The sequence below is a fragment of the Mercenaria mercenaria genome, chromosome 1 (genome assembly GCF_021730395.1).
Source record: "Mercenaria mercenaria strain notata chromosome 1, MADL_Memer_1, whole genome shotgun sequence".
NCBI lineage: Eukaryota > Metazoa > Mollusca > Bivalvia > Venerida > Veneridae > Mercenaria > Mercenaria mercenaria.
In genome coordinates this window covers 53,102,955-53,129,192 of record NC_069361.1, presented here as the reverse complement: position 1 = coordinate 53,129,192, position 26,238 = coordinate 53,102,955, and the positions used below count along the sequence as shown (strand labels likewise).

The following is a 26,238-nucleotide window of genomic DNA, read 5'->3' as shown; positions in this document are numbered from 1 at the left end:
ATGAATTATGATACATAAAATAAATTAATATAAAAATAAACAGGTATCGATAACATTACGTTACATTGTATTTGTATTAAATAATTATCTAAGGTGATTTCAAGTTTGGAAGTCAGACACTCATTAGCACTACGCCACCGTGTCATTGGTTAAGTAATATTACTTTAATAATATAGGTATTTTTAGGATACAGTTGTGTAAATTAACGAAACGTCCGAAAATATTGGCGAATATTAATGAGTGCCTGGTCAATACTTGCGGACAATAGTATTTCGTCTTGTTCAAATAAATGCTCCACAGATTAACTTATAAATGCTTAAGACCGGGGACGGAAAATAGGGTTATTATAACAGTAGCTCGATCTGGGATGCTGTATTCGGTTCGAGTGAATTTTTGCCAGATTCATTCTCACGAGGCGCACAAAATCCACGAAAGCCGAATACAAAATCCAAGATCTAGGTACTGTTATAATGACACTTTTATTATATACCTCTACCTTTTTGTTTGTTGTTTTGTTATTGAACGAAATCTTTAATGTTTATCGATATTGAAATGGAACTAAGTGAAGTTTTTATGTGCACTATTTATAGAACTCTGTCAGGTCATGCATATTAACAATACTGATTTTTTCTGCCTGTTCATATTTAATTGTGAAATACAAGCCGATTTTGTTACAGAATTTATAAAGGAATATAATAATATTGTTAGTGTACCTATGAAGTAGACCAATTTAAGTAGGTCTGTGTATTTTTTGGTGACTGTCAGGAATATGAGCCTTTATCGTAACTGACTTTTTTATGCCGCCGATCATCGAGCCGTTCCAAACAGTGACGTCATAATAGCCTCTAAATTTTTAGAATTTAATATTTTTAATGGATTGCCTGTTTCTTTGCTATGAGACAGTATACGTTCATTCGGCACACAAATACATGAAACTCAAACATTGGTGACTCTCTGTGGAATAACATTGAGTATAAAACATCACCATACATTTCATCGGCCAGTATGGCATTTGGATTACGGTGTTGGGTGGGAGGCGGGGAGATGGGGGGGGGGGGGGGGGGGGGGGGAGCATCCGTTTGCATTTCAGTGTTCGCTATGTAGGCATAGGCTGCACTTTGCGGAGAGCCGAATTGCAATGATGTATGGTGGCTGATTTCTGCCATTTCTAGTTTTCGCCCCGCGACACCGCTAATTATCGTGTTTTCGCTCCGCGACCCAGTTTTCGCCCCGCACCCCGTCATTTTCACCAGTTAATTCTCTTATTTCGCTCGGCGGGGTCGCGGGGCGAACACGCGAAATGGCAGAAATCAGCCACCTTAATGACGGGATAATCTTTAAAAGTCTCAGTCACTCGTGCGGCCATTTATTGCAACTCGATCAACTTAAACACAAGTGTAAACTTGATATGATTGCATGGCCGGATCCTGCGGGGGTCCGGGGTAAGGTATACTCCGACCCCCTTCTTGGAATGAGTTTAAAAGGTTAAAAATCTAACTATTGGGAAACCAATTTTAAATATTTAATCTTTCAAATAATTTCATTTAAAATCTGAGAGAAAATGACGTCAAACTGTTCATTATTCCTGAGCGCAACTTATACAATTAAAAGCTCTTGGAGCTATCTTAATTACCGAGTGACACAAGGCAGAGAGGAGTGTGTTCGCATCGTATCATCGATACTGTCACATTAACTAATTTACCAGCTAGGCGATGGTAATGTACCGGCTAGGCGATGGGACGACCATAGTGAACAGACATTGTGCAGTTATGTTTGATCTGATATGAAATCACGTATTAAGTCTGGCGGATAACAGAGGTCATGCGCATAGCATATTTACACTTGACCCAGTATCCATTTATTCTTCAAATACGTGTTTAGTAAATATTAAACAAAAATTGGACTTGTAAGTTTGTTTACAGCGCGCTCGAATATTTGATTATACTTAATCTTGAGAGCGAAAAACTGTGGATATACAATATATAAAAACTCTTAATAAATGTTAAAATGAAAATACAGGAATATTGGGAATTATATCGCTCGACCTGACAAAAATTTGTATACTGGTAAGAATTTTTTTTATATATTTGAAATTCAATAAATTAATGAAACTAAAATAACACAGTTGAAATATGCTATATTTTGTATATAGAAATATATTTAATGTCGGACAGACATTTTTATGCATTGCTGTTTTCTTTTGGGGGCATATATGTATTTTATGGCAAAGGAATAAACTGACATTTACACTTTTGAAAGAAAAATTCAAAATTATAAGTGTTTTTGTAAGAAACTAAGACATTGTCTTAAACCTTATCATGCTGGACACGACTGATTCTGCCTTTGCGACCAGTGTAGATCATGATCATCCTGCTCTATTCGCCATTCAGTCAGTAATTTTTTTTGGTATGCACCCCTTTTAACAGTTAATGGTACTGTCCAAATTGAATGATGGACAAGTTCGTTATTAAAATTTAGCAGGGTAAGGGTTAATATACCGGCCAGTCGGATCCTTCATTTTGGCAATATGATTTTTTTTAAAAAACTAGAGTAACGTGTAAACGGTTTATATAATTTTTCGACTCTCCAAAATTAATAATTCAGAAACCCCCAGACTTGCCTCAAAGTATTATTTAAAGTGCGGACAAGAACCTAGATAGAACCACACCCAGTTCCGCAAGCTAGCTGAATGGTTTTCTCACATGACTACACGAGCAGCGCTTGAATCTATCAGGCTGAGACACAAGTGATTCGAATTCAAGAGGTATCATATAGCTCAGGAAATCAATATAAAATGAACGGAAGTTGTTAAAATCTGCTGAAAAGTTATGAATATTTCATGACAATAAAAAACTGCACTACATTTAATTCAGTTTAAAGCTTGCCTTTCATGTTGCATACAATTCATGATATAATAGAATAATACACTTCGTGAAAACTTTTAAAATCTGTTAAATCTTTTTCGATTTTCGTATTTAACCGAAGTTTGACAAGGACAATTCAATACTTATGCTTATTTTGAATATTGGTTGTCATATACAAACTAAAAAATTTACTTGCTTTACAAATGCTACAGTGCAACCTCTGCAGAGCAACACCCTTAGGGAGATGCAGATATTGACCTCTGTTGAGAGGTTGTTGCTCTATAAAGGTTGAATTGATAGTAAGTTTCAGCTATGGGAAGTTTTGCTATAGAGAGGGTCGCTCTGGAGAGGTTGCACTGTATTTGTTAAATGCAAAATGCGAGCCGTTAAACCCTAAATAGTATAACAGGGTCTTCGTTTTTAAGGATATCAGAATGTAAAGTGCTTTTTTATACTCTGTCTCTTCATAAAACGTTAAATCAAACCACATTCCGGTTTCGGTTGTATATTTTTAACGTGCTTCTTATCAGACTGGTAGAATACGATGTGTCATGTTACCTGCCTGTAATATGTACTTTAAAAGCTAGACATTTTAAGTCTTTATGTATTTTTTGTTTTGAAATTTACGTTAAACATAACGGGTTTGCAATTTAGCATTTGAAACTCAGGATATGGCATTAGCATTTGGCAATCAACATGGTGCATTGTATCAAGAATCATTTATCACTATATATAAATCAGCATTTCAGGGGGTATTCTGTGTGTGTTAATGGGAATGCCTTCATGATTGTGACTCATTTTTCGAAATTTCGAAATCTACTTTTATTTCTTGACCGTATTAAATTGTAAACAAGATTAAAGTATTTTTACATAGCCGATGGGTTAAGTTTGCTGACTTCTGATCACTTGCCCCACCCCCACCCCCACCCCCTCCCTCCAGTGATGTGTGTTCAAGCCTTACTCGGGGACTAGAGACTCATGTTAGAAAGTCATCCAGCCGGCTAACGGAAGGCCGGTGGTTCTAATCAGGTGTCCATCTTTAATGCAGTAATGCACAGAGTGACACTTAAGGTCTTTCTCCGCCACAAAAGCTGGAAAGTCGCCATATAACCTGTAATTATGTCGAAGCGACGTTAAACACAGCATGTAAACTATTGTTTACATATAAAGCAAATAGAGCTGCTGCCCAAATAGAAAATACAAACTGAATGTAAAATATTTTTAAAGCTCGATAGTGCTTTAAACAGATAGAGCAGCTACCCCAAAAAAAGATTATGCATTATTACATGGTCGGTAAAGTACTTCTTTCAATGTTTACATAGATGTGGAAAGTTAGTCATAGAAAGCACAGAAAACAGCGAGGAAATGAAAGATATAATTGAGCCGCACCATGAGAAAACCAACAAAGTGCATTTGCGACCAGCATGGATCTAGACCAGCCTGCGCATCCGAACAGTCTAGTCAGGATCCATGCTGTTTACTATTTCTTTTTCTCTAACTGCAATATACTTTGAAAGCGAACCGCATGCGAAGGCAGGTCTGGATCCATGCTGGTCGCAAATGCACTATGTTGGTTTTCGCATTGTGCGGCTCATATATTCAGTATTACTTCCTGCTTTGTTAGTCAACAGACAATCTTTGTGACAAGTATATGAGAAAACAATAATCGAAATAACACTGAACAAGAAATCATTATATGTATGTTCATAATAAAATTGCGGAAGCAATATGATAAAGAGAAGTTATTACTGTTTTAACATAGAGCCCTAAAAAATCAATATTACTTAAATAAATGAAAAAAGGAACGACTTAGTTTATAGCGTCAATAAAAAACAATGATTTTTTTTTTCAATTACTTCTAGCACTGATACACGGAAATTGATATTCTGTAATTAAAAGAATGAACATTTGATTTAATGGAAAATCAAATCTGTCAATAATATGAGCAATGAATAAACGAAACGGGATACTAGGCAAACATTCGCTAAAATTAGATAAAAGTAGATACGATCCATGGTTTTGTTATTCAAACATTTTTGAAATGGTTAAAGGTACATTAACATAGATGCGAAATTAAGCAACTTTTGAGATGCCATATAAGAACGATGATATATTTATTCTATACAGAAATTGTAATATTTACTTTCGTTGACAATATGATAATACATTAAGAAGAACTTACATGACTTGCGCGCGCAATGTACATAACATATCCTGCGTACATAATAATTTAGGTGTGCCTATAACAACAATAATAATAACAACAACACAATCATTATTTCAGGTCATACCTCAATAATAGGTGCATGCGTATACATAAAAATTTCTACGGCCGTAAATAAAAATAGTTACAATAAAACTATTTATAGCAAAAACAAAGGGAAGTAATTATAAAAACAATGGTGCCTCATGATCGTGAACATTTGTGCCAAGACATATCAAAATCCCTCCATGCATGAAGAAGAAATGCTCAGGACAAACTTATTCTTGAATTTGATCTTTGACCTCTAAGTGTGCATTTGACCTTAGACTTAGGGACCTGGTTCTTTGCGCCTGACCAATCAACTCATAGTAGGGAACATTTGTGCCAAGTAAACTAACTTAATAAGAAAGTCTACTTTAAACAGTATTAACAATAAATGCTGAGACTTATTTTATTGTGTAGAACATGAGTTGCCTTCATTTTTTTTTCATGCAGACAATATTATAAGATTCTTTCACTGGTTGTAGGTGCAGATGGGAATATCCGGCCTCGAGGGTAACTGTTTAGGCGGTAACGAGGTTCCTACCGAGTTACCGCCTAAACAGTTACCCGAGAGCCGGATATTCCCATCTGCACCTATAACCAGTGATAGAATCTTTTTCTTGCATACCGATATCAAGATAAAATAATGAAAATAAAATCAGTCGAACGGCTTTCTTTTTAGAACTATTTCTTATAGCAGTGTATTTAAACAAAGCGCGGGAAACCAACGTCCGTAAACAGGAAAGACGTCATTACGTTTCAAAACAAAAAACAATGTTTAGTTCCGGTTTTGTTTTATCAGTTGCAGCGTAACGTTATGAATTTTTGATAAAATAACGTGATTTGAATCGAGAAATATACTATCAGGAACCAATAGGAACTGCCAAGGTATTGAATTTTTATTCCGTTTTTTAAATAAAATATAAATTACTACATAAATCTTCTACATATATGTAGTTCGTAGTACGTCATTTACAGCACGAGAGTCATCTTACACCCCGGGGTGTAAGATGGATTTTTCCAGCACCGGTAAAAATACCGGAAATCCCCGTCTGGTATGCAAGAAAAGAGAGATCGCCGTGACGTCACATATTAACATCTGTTTACCTGGTGGTGAGCAAAACACATTCTTGTGTATGGGATCGGAGTTCTTAATTTTCAATAACTTTTTCGCTCATTTATGGATTTTCAAAATTCAAAAACTTACTTACAATTTTCATATTTTCGTATTCAAATATCTTTTTAAAATGAATAACCGTTTTAAATAACATATAATTTAATAGCGGCGTAGTGATATTCAAAACCTCTAGAAAATCACTGTAAGTTAAGTATATGTAATAAATACATTTTTTTCCGAAATAATACTTAAATGTTATGAATAAATTGCTTGTTTTACAACCTTTCCATTCATCAAAATATCATTGATATTTTTTTGTGTTTTAAAAAAGTTTTTGCCGTTAGAAAAAGGTCACTGTTTACAAAAAATATGGAAGTTCGGCGTCTGCCCAACCAATCAATGTCTTATCAGTTCTAAAAATAGAAAATGCAACGGATTTGTATACAAATGCGATCTCTCCTATTCAAGTTTAGTTTTGTCAGTACAAGAAAATACTATTTTTAACAGATCTGATAAGAAAAATATTTGGTATTAGTGCAGATTTAATGTAGTACAGACCGGGACATTCTCCCTCGCGCTTTTATATAATGCATTCCTTCTTGACATAACTGCAACACTTTACAAAAGAATCCAAATATTCTTGTGCAGTTTTAAATCAATACCGCATTTCTGACACCTTTTGGTAGATAACCAGGAAACAGATTCACAGCAACATCAAACACATAACAACTTCTGATAGTTAGTTACAAAAATGTGGGTGTGTACTAAAACTAATCATCATTCAGGTAAAACTCCAATATTCCGTGTTTAAAGACCTCCTGCTTATAGCACAACAACAACAACAACAACAAACTTTATTAGCAATATCGACATAACACGTCTTTGGCTAATGAACAGATATAACTATAATAAATAACTAGATCTACATGCTCATGAGTAAACATTACGATTATATGTATAATAAAAGAAATTCATATTAATGGTCTTAACTATAACGTTTCTGCCCTTAATTTATCTGACTCGTTGATAAATTTACAAATATTTATTACAGTTTTTTCTTTTTCTTGATCTTATTAGTCTGTTGAATTTCTGCATAGTAGGCCATGAAAGATGTGGTATGAATCTTTTGCGCTTCTCCGTTAAATTTGGTTATTAACCCGTAGACAACAATAGAACAGTTGTGTAAACGTCACTCTATCTGTGTAATACTCTGTTGAAATTTAACGAACCTTTTAAATTGCATATTAATTAACGAATCTTTTTGTGAAACAGCATATTAATTTCAGTATTCTTTCTGTCTAGTCTCGCTGTTTTTATTGACTGAGAAAGTATTAATTTACCATTTTCATTTTTTTTAAGTAGGTCAAACGTTGGTTTAGACAGCTATGCCGAAAAATACTCGCTGAAGATTTAATATTGTACTAATGTATATAATTTTCTGAAACAGTTTAAACAAGTATACTTTTGTAACTAATTCAGTCGTAAAAGTAGAATATTTTGTAAACGATAGTGTAAACATAAGCAAAATTTGAAAAAAAAAATGTTGATTTGGCAGATATTTTGTTATTTGTAGCACATGTGTTATCTGACATAATGAAACATAAACATGATTTCAAATAAAACTTCAACTATGTATGGCAAAATAAAATTGTATACTATTCTAATTTGTATATTAACTGGCCAGCTCCATGTTTCCAAACACATTTGCTTATTTTATGGACTGTATTTTATTTATACATCGAACGATATCCCCATGTGAACAATACCGAAAAGTCAAGTGGGTTAGCCACCTCTTTCTTTAAAGCCGCCACCGATAACGAATATGGTCGAAGGTAGTATTATTAGTCGGGGGGTTGACGTTTTTTGCATTTGGCTGCTTTTTAGGCGAGAAAAATGCTGTTTGCAGTTCCAAAATGGTGCTATTTGTTTACTTTTTGACATAACAGAGGACACATTTTGCAATAGTAAGTGTCTTTATTAAATACAAATTTTCAAACAATAACGCCCAGTCGGTGACCATATAATTTATCTTCACTCGGTTTTTGGTCTTACATGTTTATCGTTGTTTGTTTAAAAGTTATTGAAGGTACAGTGTCAGTTTATAGTGACGAAAAAATCGTAGACTTGCTTGAAAATGCAATTTCTGTACAAAACGAACACTTTACGGGATGTTTATTGATTTGTACATATATATACATTTATACAGTAATTTAAGATTTTTCTCTGCTACTTCTAAAACCTCCTATTGCCAAAATATTTTGATACAAGCAACATTTTGTTGTTTGATGTTGTATACACGACAATTTTGTTGTTTGATTGTTCTACCGAGATGTCCTCTTGAACTTTTCAGTCCAGTATAAAGATTGGTAACTGGAAAAGTGATATATATATACCAGAAAAATATATGTGTTTTCCTACAATATATGTACAATTAACAACATAAAAATGTCAGTTTGTAAAAGTTTTCAGATGGAACAGCTGTTTAATTTCATCCTAATTATATCACAAATATTATACATTGTTTTTGCATTAATAACATATGTTAAAACTGGTATAATAAAACATAATTATACTTTCTTCGTGTTCAACTCGCGTTCTTTGCGCAGAACCTACGTAAGTCTTGTTGTCCTACCTAGGTACAATTATTTGCCTGTAAATGACACCGATGCGCTCAATCCTTTATATCTTACTATATAGCCATCACGCAACATTTCATGCTTCTTCTTCCTTCTTCTCATTATTTTAATTGTTATTATATTTTTATTATTGGATCAGTAGATTTACTTAGCACCAGTCCAAAGTGAACAAGTTTACACACAGAGGCAGGCACTCTGTGTGCCAAAGTCATCCTCTTTTAGTACAGACACAAAGTGTTCTGACTAGAGCGGCAGAGCAGAGAAAGTCCCAGTAATAGAAAGAGAGATAATCGTTTAGAAACAGACATTTCTGGCTTACTGAACTTAGTTCTGTTTTAACCATTAATGTGCTTAATGTACAACATCAATACATTTGTAGCACTATTTCATTAGAAGAATCAATGCACACCTCATATCTAGCTGGTATGCTCTAAAGAGCATCTCATAAATGTCAAGTGCTTGACTGGTATTTGAACCTCTGACCTCTGGATTGAAAGTCAATCGTGTCACAAATATACCAACGTTTCATTGCATTTATTTCACCAACATATTCATTACCAGACCGGATTATAACATAATCAACGGACTTTTGCTGTAGATTATCAAAATGATGTAAGTTTCAAAATTACAAATCAATTTCATTAAAATTTAATGTTTCCATTTTAATTTTCAATCTCATGAATGTGTTTTTATCAAATATATTTCCTTCTTTTTTTAGAAGTATTTTGTTTGAGTAACTAAAGAAATCAAATGTGAGTCCATTGAAGGATGTACAATTTTGACATTTCTTTAGAGATGGTGCATTGTACCTTAGTCCTCAAAGTAATCTGCAATTTTATATAGGTTCTTTTTATCATTTATACATAACGGACTCGTGAATATCATGAATATGAACTTGACCTTTAATCGTGACCTTAACCTTGGAACCACCCATCCAAAACTTGCACTCTGCACGTTGTCTCGATGTGGTGAAAATACTTTTTTTAGTTTCAAGGTCAATATGTCCTTGACCTTTGATCGACTGAAAACAAAAGCATACAGGATCCTTCCAAAGTGTTGCTTAGTCGAAATGTCAAATTGAAAGCTACACCAATTACACCTTGTTTCTTACAGACAATGTTGAAGGACGGACAGGTGGACGGATAATAACATTCCATGATACGTCCCGTTTTTTTTTTCAAAACTGGCGTATAAAAATAAACAAATTATTTTAAGGTATATATAACATATAAAGTATATATATTAAGAGACTCTTGCCCTATATAAAAGAAATTAATATAGGGAGATGTTCTTTAAAAAGTGTGGTAAAAGTTATATCCTTGTACGCTGCACTTAATCTCAATGTCCTCTGTCATTGTATTCTATCGGCGTGAATTCCTTACATCAGTTTTAGTGTAATGCCCCGTACAGTAAAACTTATCAAAAGATATAACTCAAAAAGTAGGGTAGAGTAATGGTTCGTGTGCGTCGCACATTTTCACTTGAATCAGTATTACTTGAAACTTATCATAAGACTAAGTGCCACTTTGGCTCTAAATTTCATCATGAGCTCGAATCGACACGAATATGGGCAAATATCAAATAAAGGAAGATGATTAAACAAATAAAGATAGAGTTATGTCATGTTGTTGAGCTGTCCGTAAGACAGCTTGCTCGACGTTTCTCAGTACTTGACTTTGAATTAGAACTTTGCCAGTAAAAACGTAATAAAACATTAACCAAACAAGGGCATAACTAAATTAAATGTTCCTTATCGAAATAAAACTTTTTTGATGGAAATAAGGAATACGTAATTGTCTTTTTAACTATTTTATATGATACCTAGAAACATGGCATACAACGGCTGCAGATTCGTGTCATCAAAACTTTTTATATGTCTGCTTTCCCAGGCGACAGTAGTTAACTGATCTTCCATATGAGGAATTAAAAATGTACGAAAAGTCTGGAGAAATGCATATAATATTTTTGTTGCTTTCACTAGTATCGGTGAGAATCACATTCCATTTAGACGTATAGTATATATGTCACTTTTAAATATTTCTAATTGCCAATCTTTATATTGGATTGAAAAAGTTACAGAAGACCTCTCGGTAGATCAATCAAAATGCTGCTTGAACAAAAATATTTTGGCAATGAGAGGTTTTAGAAGTAGCAGATAAAAATCTTAAATTACTGTATAATTTTATGTATATGTACAAATCAATAAACATCCCGTAAAGTGTTCGTTTTGTACAGAAATTGCATTTTCATTCACGGCTGCGATTGTTTCGCCACTATAAACTGGCACTGTACCTTCAATAACTTTTAACATACAAAGATTAACATGTAAGACCAGACGCCGAGTGAAGATAAATTATATGTCCACCGACTGGGCGGTATTGTTTGAAAATTTGTATTTAATGAACACACTTACTTCTGCAAAATGTGTCCTCTGTTTGGTCAAAAAGTAAAAAATAACGACGTTTTGAACTGCAAACAGCATGTTTCTCGCCTAAAAAGCAGCAAAATGCAAAATACGTCCACCCCCTGATTAGTGAAAATATAAAAAAGATATTGTCACTGGAAATGCGATAATGTTTAACCAAGCTGAAAATAAAGTAAAGACTGTCATGACTGGTACAGTTCTGCATATAAGGTGAATTGATGACAAGAACATAACTTGTTCCTTACATTTTTAAATGCAAGTAGTTTTGATGCTTACTTATAGATTAAGCTGTGGGTAATGATGCGTTGTGACAACATACATTGATACATTCTCAAATTCTTGTTCAGGTGGAGATAACCCCCTTGTACCAAAATACGGAAATAAGAATGTTAAGGCTACACGTCCGGTAACCAGACAAACAACATTATTTATTCTTATCTGAATCCAAGTGAAATAAGCATTGTTTTCGAGACACTACCTAATAGCGCGCTTTTAATAGCATACACAGAAAAGCAATCTGACTAAAGTACATCTCCTATTACGCTACGCATAGGATCTGAGAACGACCTATTGATAGCCTCGTTCTGACAACCCTTTCGCTAGCCAATCAGAGCTTAACTTACAACATTTTGCAAACCTACATTTAGCCTTGATGTTTTGATATTTACAATTCTTATGTCGAAATCTGTCAGATAACCGGTTATCTCAGTCGGTAAGACACTTGCTCTGTAAGCGAGGGGTCCCTGCTTCGAGCCCTGGAATAACTGCACATTTTTCTTGACATTCGAACGAGTCGTTTGATTGGTTCAAATGAAAATAGATTTTGTGAAAATAAAAATAGCAATACTGGAAATCCAAAATATACAGAAGACGTATGTGAATGGGTAGTTCTCAGATCTTCGTTTAGAAGATCAAGTACTTAAATTCAGATTGCACAGAAAAGTTATGTCAACATGAACACATGAATTGAATTATTAATTGTCTCTCCGCCAAGTTTGGGAGAGCGGATATATGCCTTAAATTGAGATGTATTGTAGCGCTATATCTTTATCAGTAGTATTTATAATTTTGAAGTGCTTCAAGCGGTTAAACTTTAAAGCAAAATTAAAGATCAAATTATTGAATTTTTTAATTTCATGCGTAAAAAAAACAACCACAGTTTTGCTCAAAACGACTATTTTGTTAGGAAATAAAATGGTAGATTTCCGCTTGCCAAGTTAAAAGAATAAGAATTTGTTTGTTGAGATTTAATTTCGTTGATTGATGCAACTATATTAAAGGTCATTTCACACATAGATACTTAGACCGGTTGTTTTTCCTTTCGGAATCGGCTAGAGTTTTCACTGCTAAAAAGCCGGTATTGTAATCCACAAAAGGAGAACACCGCGATCTTGTTTAGGAATTGCGCGATGAGAAAATTTAGCGTTGTTTTGCAGTAGCAGAGGAAAACAAAAAAAGATAAAAAGGATGAACCCGTTGAATGTTCCCAGAAGTATGCTTATGGCATATTAAAAGTACAAAATTCAACGACTAAGCATATACCTCGTTTTAATAGTGAAGCGTCCAAAGAAATTTCTTGGAATTCCAGTAAGCATTTGCAGAGAGAAACTTCCCATGCAGTTTCGCTAAATATCAGCCTGCATTTGGTGAGGAAATCTCCGGACAAGGTTGGCGCTATAGTAAACTAATGTTGAATTCAGCAAAGGACAAAAACTCTGTATAAAACCATCCGACTGGTACATGAAGACAATACGTATATCTCTACTAAAAAGTGTAGTTTCCAATAAAGTATATTGAATTCCGGCCAATGGTTGCCAACGAATACTTCGGGTAAGAAATAGAACTAATCAGCACACTGTTGAAAAACCAAAGGGAAGTAACACATTAAAAGATATCATCCGACCAGAAGAGGAAGAAAAATGCACATTTCCGCTTTGAAGTGAAGCATCCTTTGAGATTCGCTGAATTCCAGCCAGCGGTTGCTGAGAAATGTCCCGAGAATCGCGTGAGCGTCGTACGATCGAAGTGGTAGCTATACGGTTTCTCATTTGGGAAGCATCATACAATCTGTAAACTAACTTGTCGAAAAAACATGTCTTTTTAGCATTTTCGGACCGACTTTGGTAATTGAGCTAGAATTTTAATTTGTACATGTTTGCGGTTTACAATTCGCATCCGTTAACCCATTCAAGTAAAAATCACTTTGTTATAACCAGATGTTTCATCCTTATGATCATTTTCTGAATAACTGAATAAGATAATTACGTTTTACAGTACACCAACAGAAATTATGTTTTAAAACTGAAAAGAATCCGAAAAAGAGAAACGATCAAAAAATGAGCTGGGTTTGAACTTGCGACTAAAATGCTACTCAGCTAACCCATTTTCAGCCGTAGGACCGAATAGTTTTAAGTTCAATACTCTTATATAACATAATTAACGGTTAAAAGGAGTTTTTCAATGGATAATAAACGAACCTGGCTTTTTAATGCTGCTTTTAGAAACGAATTACATCTCAATTGACTTAATGCAATAAATAAGATGCGTACATGTTTGATGATATCGTTAATTACTGGACACCTAGACATACAGGCGAGGTCCGGTCACCGGACGTGTTAACGGAAACTTCCGAGCGCGAAGATAAAAGCGACCTCTGGTATCATAATGCGAGTTGTACATTACGGTAACCTCATTATGTTTTGTGCTATGCTGCATTTTGCATTGTGACAAGTGTGATTGTGTTTGGCTTAAACTTTGTTAGCTGTTCATGCGTATGAGTAAGCGCATTCAACCCGTCCATGAGCCTCTTCTATCCATACCGTCAGCATATAGACAACATAAACACAGTATGTGGAAGGTGTATTTAGGTTTACCGCATGCTAATACACCGAGTGATGCATGCCACATTGCAGCATAACTGAAAGCAAGATAATGTCAACTACTAATGAAGAAGTAACAGTGTTATTAAAATGAAACAATAACGCATACATTAATGTCAGAGAGAGCACGTTAACATGATGCACACATGGTCAGGTAACAATACAAAATGGGATGTCCGAAGGAGTGAATATAAGAACTATGAATGCATATATGTAAATCGCAGGATTGGATGTTCGAGAGCACAATGTAGGTTTTGCCCTAATGAAGCGAAAGTAGCATAATTAGTTTGTGAAAATTTCGTCAGTCCTTTCACTTCCCTTCATTACATCTTTCAGTCTTCACTCTCGCTGAATAACATCCCGGCCCTCACTCCGCTGTTCATCAGGGTTTCGACCTCTGAAGACTGTATAATTTTCGTGAGTTCGCTTGGCTAGGTCGCAGAACGAATGTTGAAAGTCAAGAATAAAACGGCGGGCAATTAGGACGAAATATTGTTGTCAAAAGAGAATGTGAAAATTCCATAACTTTCAAAAGTTTACAAACAGATTAATGATCTTGTCAAATCATTGCACCGGATTTTAGTATCATGTAACATCGTAACTTCAAACTAAGAATTTGCTCAATAACACGGATTTATTACGCATTAAACTGTTAAATGAAAGTTTACTGCATAAGATCAAAGGTAAATTCTGTTTACAGTGAGATACCTAACAGTGTATATGAAAATGTTAAAATCCGAAACATATCAAAAACTATTTAAGCCGGGTTAAAAATCCTATCATGCAGTTCTTTCTTGATAAATTTCCATAGGATCAAAATTGCGAGGACCAGCTGACTTACTAGTATAATAAAAAGTGCTCCTTTGAATAATACCCTTGAAATATACATTAATACGCATTTCCATAGCAACCTTCATTGAAAAAGAAATGACAAACAGAGTGGATTATCCCACAATATGAAAGTCAGTTTTTTGTTGACAAAATGTTAAAGCTGGTACCAGAATAGCATTTTATTCACAATGTAATTAATGAAAATAATTTGTTTTAACAAAATAACTATCAATGTGTCAGATATGTTCATCTGGTGTAAAATCAAATATAATGTTTTAATATTACGACCGCTGGTATTCCATAAACAATAAAATAGTGAATTAATCGATGATACTTTGGCAAAGTTATTACTTTATTGTAATGCTCATCTTTCCCATCGCCCCTTGATTCCCACCCGCGCCACCACTGCCTTCAATTTATTATCCCCTAACCGATGTAGGTTCTAGACTTACTTAGGTCACAGAATTCCTTACCTGAGGAAGCCATTTCACTGGCTTATGGAAGGTCAATGTTTCTACCAAGGTGCCCGGCTGCGATGAAAAATGCCCGAGTGGCACCTGGTGTTTTCATTCACGAAACAAAAACAACTGGAAAGCTGCCATATGACCTATAAATGTCGGAATGACGTTGAACGTAATAGAGGTCTAATATTGTAACATTTTATGGATAGCTCTTGAATTTCGCTTTACTTAAGAAATAAAATGTATTTTTTTTGGTGTTCATGCGAAATGAACGACAGAATAGGATCGGCAAACCCATGAATCGCGCTTCATGTTTAATTTGCCGATCCTATTCTGTCGTTCATTTCGAAAAAAACACACACCGAAACGAATGTTTCATTTCTTATATTTACATTTCTTTTCCATCTAAAAACAAGATTACATTATAACTTGCATACTTCTTGTTTCCTTTAAGAATTAAATATCAGCTTTCAAGCCATTCAGTTCACCAGACGGAACAACTGCGGCGTCATCTAAGGAACGTTCTCCCTAAATATACGAGTACGTCGTCAATGCAGCGGCCCTTTATCACTAAGCAGCGTTGACGCCTTTCCTTTTGGTGTTCATACCAAATGAATGTAAAGTTTTGCAATGATAAAGAATATGGCGAATATATATACAACTTCCATAGACATAAAATATAGCTTCTCTGGTCCCAATCAATTAAAAGACTAAAATATCACTACTGATTTGTGAGACATGAAAACAGAGATGTACAATTCGGGCTCGTATATAAAGCAGCATCGAAACAGATTCTATTGGGTTAGTAGACTGCTGTGGCTTGGGCGTGTTCGTTTATACTGCTAAGCGCTTTGCCGTAATGGGTCTAGTATATTGTGGTAGTGATTGATTTCGTATAAATTCTCTCTACTATATATATATAATACTAACTAATGAAATACTGTAATCTATCAGCTAGATATTTTTATATCTCATCACTAACACTGAAAATGTGAAATCTATTTTTTCCACCCTGTGAGCAATATAGCTCCGATCTACTTGTTGTACATTGTGTATGAATTTTAAATTATTTGCTTAGAACAGGATAAAAATTGTAGTCGCACTTTGTTCATTATAGTATATTTCTCGATTCAATTATTTTACTTAATGAGAATTTCATAACGTTATGCAGCAAAAAATAAAATAAAATGGAACTTTGTGTTGTGTGCGTCTTTCAAACGTCACAACACGGTGTTCACATATCTCGCGGTGAATAATTTTCATATCACCCTCTCAGGAATACAATATTTATTTATATAATAGTTGTTATAAACAGCAAGGAATTCCCAGCGACCTTTTATAAACTGAAGGTAAAATTTTTCGTTGACGCTACCGGCAACCATAACTTCACACGCATTGCCATGTATTATCAAAGAAAGTTTAAAAATGCGAAGAAGTATGCAAGCCAAGACTGTCATTGTGTTGCCTGGGTATCTAGTAATGCATAATTTCATGCATACTGCTCAGAAACTGTAAAAATACAAATTCAGTATATATTCTTATAACACATTATGTGCATTTGTCATTTTTTCAGGACAGGATAGGAGAGAGATTATATTGAAGGATGGAATGGTTATGCCGTTGTGGAATTAAGAGCTTGCTGAAGGTGTGGCTTGGCCTTTCTGTAGGATTGGTATTCAGCTTTACACTGCTAGTCAACCAAATGGTGGTACAGTTTACGAACAATGAGTCCAAAGATCGCTTTTCTATGACAGTTCTTGAGGTCTCCAACTGGTATAACACGAGAACAAACTTCTGCGGGGGCCATTACACGGGATACGGCCATACTTTTTTCAAGTTGAAGTCAACTGTGTTTGACCCAAAGAAAAACATTTTCACAATACCCTGTAACGAGTGGATGTTTTTGCATAAACCTTCAACGTACTGGTTTAATGGAAAATATGCTCCGTTGCGGTATTCGAAATCCTTGACCTTTAACAAAGGTCACGATCTACGAAATATTTTGAAAGATGAGAATATTACAATAGTTGTCCACAGAGAATATCCGCACAATTTCTACCACGCCATGACACAGTGGTACAATATTTTCGTACTGTCAAAACTTTTTAGCTTCAGCATGAAGAGAGTTAATATTCTTTTACTGGACACTGGGCCAGTGGTTCACATTGATGATCAGTGGAAGTTATTGTTTCAACAAGTAATAAAAGCGGATGAACTTAACAATCCACTGTATTTTAAGGAGGCCATATTTAATATACCTGGGCACGAAAGCCCAATGTACTATTTTGATCTTATAAAACTGCCATTTATAGAAGACTTCTCAAATCATGTTTTGCAAAATTTTGGTATAAAAGGCAAGCAGTCTTTTAACTGTAAAAAATTAACAATAACTTTAGTTCTTAGGCGGGACTATTACATGCATCCTGGCGTAAGCACTGAGAAAAGAATCGCAGAACGGAAGTTCAAGAATGAGGACGAGTTACTTGCCACGCTCAGATCTGAATTTCCGGGCCATACGGTGCAAACGCTAATTGCAGAGGAAATGTCACTTCCGAAACAGTTGTCCTTGACCTCAAATACAGACATTTTGATTGGAATGCATGGTTGTGTTCTTACACAAATCTTATTCTTGCCAAAATACGCCATGGTGTTGGAAATGTATCCTGACTTCTGGACAGTTCAGAAATTCTTTAGTTCTATATCTAGATGGAGAAATATCAAGCACGAATACTGGCAGAATGCTGACAACAGAAATGAATTTGCCAACCATTATACATATGTTCCCACAATTGTTATACATGAATTTGCCCAACGTGCTCGAAAGCACTTTGCCTGTAATACACACAAATTATAATCTCATTGATTAAAAAATACATTTCTGGTCTATTTTAAGAACAACAGACGATACATTTTAAACTTCGTATTCTTATTTCAACGATTTCACATTTATTCTATTCTGTCATTAATATTATGCCACATTACCTGAAAACTTCCGTAGAGGATGATTTGTCACATATAATTTTGAGTTAACTTCAGGTCTAATTACAGTTACGGCTTCTCTTTGTTTCTTTTGATTTATCTATGCGAAAATTTATACAAAATATTATTGAATTGACTTATCGTTTACATAGATTTAATTAAATAGTATTTTTACGCTGTGGTCTAGCATGACAGGATCTACAAAGGTAAATGGAAAATGTTAAAAGACTTTAATAATTTTAATAGCTTTGATGTACTTCGTTTCATGCAGTTTCAAGTACTAGAAAGTAGTTTATTATGCATTATGTTTGCTGCTATTTGGGAGATCAAAGAAAAATCTTTAAGTGTATTTAAACAACGTAACGTAAAATAAGAATGTTATAGACACTTTTTGCAAAAAGAAAATCTTTATATGTTTTACTGTCTTTGTCTTTACAATTGAGTTCACAGTTCTCCCGTAATGATTCTTGATTTAAAAAAAAACAACAAAAAAAAAAAAAAAAACAACAACATTGTTTAATATTCTATATAATTTTTTTGTTTTTGTCCATCAAGAAAATACACCAATCTGACGCGTTGAAGATATTCATTATTACATGTGAAACGTTAAGAGCTGTTATATCGTTTATCGAATCGGCATCATGTTCAGCTTCGGAATCTACTGCTCTCATTTTGTTACACACAGTCACATCTGTGTATTAATGCTCCCTTTGTCTATATTAATCGAAATATTGCGTATCGTGTAAAGTAAGAGCATATAATGTCCTTAGTTTTTGAGCTATCTTTATGATTGTTGCTCATTCGAATAATAGTTAAAACTATTGCACTCACATTGCACTCACCAATGCGCCGGTGTCTACATCCTAACTTGGTTTAGTTTTGTATGTAAGCTGGTATGATCTCAGTATCCGCTTATGGGAAATGATCGAAACGTCACACACTTGTTCAGTTATAATCTCAAAAGTAGTGCACAGGTTCCATAACTTCACTTTGCGGTTGTGCAAAGGTTATGAACTTGTTTCAACATAGCAACTTTTAGTTAAGTTTTATCTCAATATCTGCAAATGGAATAGACTGAAACTGCATACACCTGTACACTGAGATGATTCTACTTGAAAGTACAGGTTTTATAACTTTAGTTAGCATTTTTATAAAGTTATGTCCCTTTTGGACTTCGCAATGTTCGGTTATGTTTTTGTATGTCAGCTGGTATTTCAGTAACCAGATGCGGGAATAGATTGAAACTTTATTACTGCGATGATAGGACATGCAGATGCTATAACTCTGTTTTGTTTTTTCTCAAAGTTATGCCTCTTTTTCAGTTTAGCAATTTTCTTGTGTAATCTGTTATATCATTAAGTAGTATAAGTGGAAAAAACAACGACTAACTGTAGTCGCTCTATGTCTATGTTTTCATTATTTTATTTTTACACTGGCAAGGCTTTTGAACAAGCGAGCGTTGCTAACCTACAATAGCTCTTGCTGTCACTTGCCCGTTTTATTGTCTCCATTAATGGTACGAATGCCGTGTTAATTCAATTTATACGTACTCGAGCTCTAAAGCTACTTTGAAGTGTTTCGTATTCAAACATACTTTAAGCTGTAAGATAAATATTATATTACGTTGCTTACAGGAAAAAAAAATTGAGTTGTGCAGCCTGAATATCTTCAGATATTGGATGATATATACATGTTTCTCATTAATGCCACAGCAGATTGTTCAAATGTTTGTCAAACACTTAGAAATGCAAATAAAATATTTTTGTTTTACCGCTTGCGTGATCTTGGTTTAAAAAAAAGAGTCGTTCACGTCTATTTTTGTACCAGAACGCTTTAAATCAAATATCGGGGGTAAATTCTCATTTCCACAGGACTTTTGTCCAGATTTTATCAGCAATGTTCAACAATAGTATTGTCATACCTATGTCTATAGACAATATGTAGCAGTTTAGGTGGTTAATATGTACATGTGCATTGTTGCCCGTGACGAAATACTAAGTGACAGATGACTGACCAAGAAGCTAGTGAGATGTATTTTATGGCCGCCACTAAATCCAAATATTGCCGAAGAATAGCAAAGCAAAACGGCAACAACTCGTAAAATGTCATGTAAAAAGGTATTCACATCAGATGCAAATCAATATAAAAATGTGCTCGATGTACATGTTTGCTAACCACTGTATTTCCATATGGATAAAATGCTGTCAACAGCTTGATTTTGATGTTCATGTTTCCACATCTCTGTATTTTGAGGTCACCAACAAGTGTTTCGAACATTTGTTACGACTTTTAACGTTCTTATCAGTGTTTCCAAATACACTCTGCATTGCCTGCTTTGTTCAGATTCTGAATCTTCATTCAATTTGGCCTTTGTCAAAACAATATAGGCATATGAACAAAGGTGTACATACTAGCGTTCTGATAAAATGCAACTTGTCATTGTAACGCAAACGCTAAACTTAAATAATGCTAACACAGGTATGCTGCACTATGCATTCGAGTCGTGACACTGAAAAAATGCCATGGAACATGTTACACCTTTCCCCAAGGTACACTGAGAACCATGTCAATTCAGGCGAGAGTCTTGTTTTATCTTTTGGTTTAGGAACCTGCCCGGTCCGAAATTGTCAATAACTGGAATAAAAATGAAAAGAACAATTTTAATATCTGTTTATTTTTTTTCTACTGATTGCCATGGGTCCGATCGAAACGAAATAAGGACCGTGCAGGACGCACTTTATTTCATAAGAATACCTCTGATGTTATGGTGATTCGCTATACGTCCGAGAAATTGAAAGAGAAACAAATATGGGGCTTTCAAACCTGCACAATAACGGCTTCTTGTCGAAAATTCCCAGGGCTTCCACCTTTTTACTTACTTGGTTATTAATATCATGGATGACGCCGGAGACCGCTCCAGGCAATTCGTCATAAAGCAAAACTCTCACAATCTCAGACCGTTCCTTTTAAGATATGAATGCATAGCAACGTTATAGTACGTAGAAGATGTGCTGGAACCAGGGTTTGTTTTTCTCTTCTTTTAGCGGTTTGAAAAAAAAATATAACCGGTCCCTAGAATGAGCCGTACGGGTTTTTAATAAGATCTAAATTATCATCTTAGACAATTTGCTGTTCTTGCCGTGCAATATCTTCGTCTCGTCCCGCAAGAAATACAAGGGACAAAATGTCTGTTTAAATTGATGCTGTTAACAAAGATTCTAGACAAAAGTGGTAATAAAATAGGGTAGCACAGAGTATTCAATGTCTAATGTTTAGATAAATGCTCTACTTCATGATATTTTGGCCACATTGATGATCAACAGAATGGTACAATGTTTCAGTTTTAACTTTTAGAAAAAGCTATGGTTTTGTTTAATTTACAGTGCAGCTTTATGTAAAGGAAGTGTCGAGGGGTAACAGATCGGTTCCTCTAGACAAACCTGTTAAGGATTGTCTAAGAGTAGGTGTCTCCTTTTTTCCAGATATTGTTGGTTATTTACATCTTTAGGTTTGTTCGAAATGAAATATCAAATAAGATTTAGTCAATATTTACATAAAATTTGATTTGGTGCAGTTAGCCAGCATTCAACGAAATATCAAATAAGATCATTGAATTGGTGCAGATTAGCCAGAATTAACTTCATTGCTGACCTTTCTTTCAAAACATAAATAACCATGGTAAGACGAAAATAACACACAATGTCTGAAAAAGAGAGATCTGTAGTGCCAGACAATCCCTAACATGTTTATCTAAAGGTAATCAGATTCTAGAAGATTTAGTATCGATCCATACACCTGGACACTTCCTTATGTAAAACAGTAAAACGGAAATTAAAGGTTATTCCCAAAAGTTTTAAATTTTTGGAAGTACAAATGAGTGTGCCATTGAAGCCTGGTAAATATTGCTGCAAAGAATTGCATGATTGTGTGGGGAGATTTCAAATGTTCAAATTTAGATGGAAAAGTCTTGCTACATTTTGTAGGTCTGTGGTCCCCGCCGCCCCCTTCTTGACACAAATTCCTGCATCCGCGTTTTAAATATAGTACGGTAATGTTAATCAGTTAATATTTCAATTTCAGCTTTTCATACCATTATTTGAACAAAGTTAATCATGAACATGACCCAGTTGTCGACACTTTAACAGGCGATTTAGCTAACGATCGAGTAACTTTTAGTGTTATATTTCAACATTTTAGAAGATATAGAAAACACAAATGTTTGAGTTAAGGAATGTAAACACTAAAACAACCTTTACACTAAAATCAAAACATCATACAAGTGATTCCCACGTAGACCAATGTTTCGAAACAATATTTAACCAGCGATTAGTATAACAAACAACTTGGCCCTGGTTGGTCAATGTGAGATTCCGTATACATTGAAGACTACAAGAGCAGACTTCCATCAAGAAACCATAAAAATACTGTTTTATACCCATAATGTCCTAAATTTAGTGTAGATACTATTTTTTTTCTTGTGTAAAATGTCTGCTTTTCTGGCCTTACTAATACATTAAACTGCAATATAAGAATTAACATTCATTTTGCATTAAAGCAGTGTCAAGTGAATGTGTTGACTTTTATGGCGAGTCGACACAATCGCCGAGAAGAAATTATAGATCTATTAAAACGTAAATTGTAAAGCATCTCTGAATATGTATATGTAAAAACGTAAATTGCAAAGCGTCTCTATAAAAGTATATATAATATAAAAACGTATCGCAAACAACAATATTGCAAATATGTGACTCAAATATTTAATGTTCAGATTTTGTGATAAAAACTAGTGTCAACAACTTTAAACAAATTTCACTTTGGGTTTCGTGTGAAGAGAAAAATACCGTTTATTTTTATTTTTTTCAATGATTTTCATACGTTTATTTCTATTTCCTCCTCCTAACGCTATTTAAAAAAAAAAACTCGTAAAAAAACAAAACAGAAACAACACTGGCTTAAACAAAGAAACTTTGCATAAGACTTTAATTCGTTCAGTTCTGGGATAAAGTTGTAGTGTATGACATCTAACATCCACTTGTACAACTTAGTACAAAAACTAAGAGGAATGAATTATCATGATATATAGTCTTGATTTTCGGCTATTACAGACGTCATCCATACGATTTGATCGAGTGATTTGAACTAGGATCTTGTACTTGTTGAATTTAATGACGGTTGCACTAAACGACACACTTTAAATTATAAGACATCTTTGAGATTAAAGGCGTTCTCATATCGTTGTATTGTGTTAAACAATTTGTAAAAAAGAGTGATACCATTTTTAATCCCGATTAGACAAAGAATGACTGTCGGATCAATTTATCTACAAAAATATTTTTTAATAATTACCACATAAACTGATAAAATGGTTGGTGTAACTAGACACAGTCACACTTTTGGGTCAAACGCATTTTTGTTCGTTTCATAACAGTTGCAGAATCTCGAGGGATAGGTTGGTATCCGAGTCCGGTAGGTCGAAGGTACCAATGTTTCCTGAATGAAAATGCGCACACATTATTTTAGCATAAAATGAATATACAAATGTGCATTGTCCATCAACATCATGAAGTTTCCATTATACGCACAGAAATGCCATGTTGACGTCATTTCCTGTTGAACTATTCGTTATTGGGCCGTAATACGTCCACGCTTTGCCACAGAACGCTTATATATAAAAAGATGTGTTTACAGCGCGTGAGCGCAAGAATCTGTGAACACATGTACACGTTAACTTTCCTGTTTAAACATACCCTAACAAGAAACGTGGAAATTCCCCTAAATTCCTTGAAAACCAGGATTTTTCAAGCATTTTCCTTTTTAGTAACATTGACTTTGACATAACAGTGACCTTGACCCTAGTTACCAAATAAATCCCCTAATCATTCTTTCCTAATAAACTTCCTACATACAAAGTTCTATTGCAGCATCTCATTAGAGCTATTAAGCGTAAAGTGCTTTTCTTTTTTAGTTATAGTGACCCCAAATCATACATAATCCAAAGCTTTTTTCATATTTTCATAAGCTTTCTGTGGTCTGTTAATCTCAACTAAAATTATAAACCGGAAACCACCTTTCTGATGTTTCCAGCAAAAATAATAAAAATAATCTCTTTTCAGTAATGGTGAACATGACCTTGTGATGTAAATGGTTCTTGTTTTATTACCAAAAAAATAAAAAAAAATAGGCACTCAGTGGGATTTGAGCCGAAGCCCATCTGTTCCACACCACAAAATGCAACTTCGGTCTAACGCTTTAGACCATTGCGCCACTGTGACAATGGAATTTTCAAAGCAGTTATAAAGACCTTGAACCTGACTCCACTGACCTAATATGCAATCCAAGCCTTGGTTTTCTTAAAACTACTTATATACCGAGTTTGATTTCAATCCATCAATCGCAGAAACTGTTGTTTTTTTTTCTATTTTAGAACATTGACCTTGACTCCGCTGAACCCAACATTTATCTTACAACAAGCTACCTAGAGGCCAACTTTGATTTCATTTTCAATACCTTACCCAGACCAAAGTTTTGGAACGAACACTAAATTTGGATAACGATTCCAGCAAAATAAATCTTTTAGAAGCCATGATCGTAACATATATAGCCTATAAATAAAATTTTTCATAAAAAAAAAAAAAGAAAAAAAAAATTGGTTGAACCGCCAGCCATACGTTCCGCAGCACAAAATGTAACTTTTGCCCAACGCTCTAGATCATCACTGCGCCGCAGTGGAATGTTCTAAGTAACTATGCAAATTAAATCAGGTCTATTACCTTGTACATGTACCTGACCCCATATGCTGTCACAGGTATGTTTTGTTTTTGTAGGCTACTTATATGCCAAATTTAACCTCAAGCCATTAACCATAACTTGAGTTTTTGAGCTGAAACTGGTTTTCCCTATTTGTAGTAACAGCGACCCTGACATTGACCCCCTGACCAGAAATTAAATCCCAAGTTTGGTCTTACCAGAAGTACCCGCAGGGCAAGTTTCATCTCAATACCTTAACTTAAACTAAAGTTACATCTTGGCGCCGCCCATCCATCCACCCATCCGCCAATCGGCATCGCCAATTTAATAACTAGGTTTTCAACTTTGCAAAACCTGGTTAAAAACGCTTTCATGACCTTTGGTCCAAAGACACGTCGTCTAATTAAAATTTGATGTACATGATAATTTCGTCTGCTGTGACATAAGGCCGACCATGTTAATTAGTCTAAATTAATTTTTTTGACGAAATTGGTCGAAAATAGACAAAACAATGTATCATACTACTTTCACTTTAACTGAGCTTAATTGACAAGCTGCGTTTGGTTTATGATTATGAACAATCTGACTAAAGTACATCTCCTATTACGCTACGCATAGGATCTGACAACGAGCTATTCATGGCCTCGTTCTGACAACCCTTCCGCTAGCCAACCAAAAGCTACCTTACAATATCCTGCAAGCTTTAAAAGCCGTGGGTTTTGATATCAACAATTTTTATGTTGAAAGATGTCAGATAGCCGGTTAGCTCAGTCGGTAGGGCACTTGCTTTGTAAATGAGAGGTCCCGGGTTCGAGCCCTGGATTAACTGCAAATTTTTCTTACTCTGACATTCGAACAAGTTGTCTGGTTGGTTCAAACAAAAATAGATTTGCGAAAATAAAAATAGCAATATTGGAAATCCAAAATATACAGAAGACGAATGTGAATGGGTCGTTCTCAGATCTTCGTTTAGAAGATCAAGTACTTTAGTCAGATTGGATTATGAACAGTTACAAGTTTCTCACAAAATCGATCATTGCATGAACAGTCATCA

The 26,238-nt window shown here is 34.7% G+C and overlaps 1 protein-coding gene across 1 annotated transcript; it reads left to right on the top strand.

Annotated features, from left to right (window-relative positions):
* Window positions 1-1,329: 1,329 nt before the first annotated feature.
* On the top strand, window positions 1,330-21,086 carry LOC123545585 (EGF domain-specific O-linked N-acetylglucosamine transferase-like). Its single transcript, XM_045331912.2, has 2 exons — window positions 1,330-2,066; window positions 17,032-21,086. The coding sequence occupies exon 2, from the start codon at window positions 17,062-17,064 to the stop codon at window positions 18,310-18,312; it is 1,251 nt and encodes a 416-aa protein (XP_045187847.2). The 5' UTR covers window positions 1,330-2,066; window positions 17,032-17,061; the 3' UTR covers window positions 18,313-21,086.
* The last annotated feature ends 5,152 nt before the right edge of the window (window positions 21,087-26,238 follow it).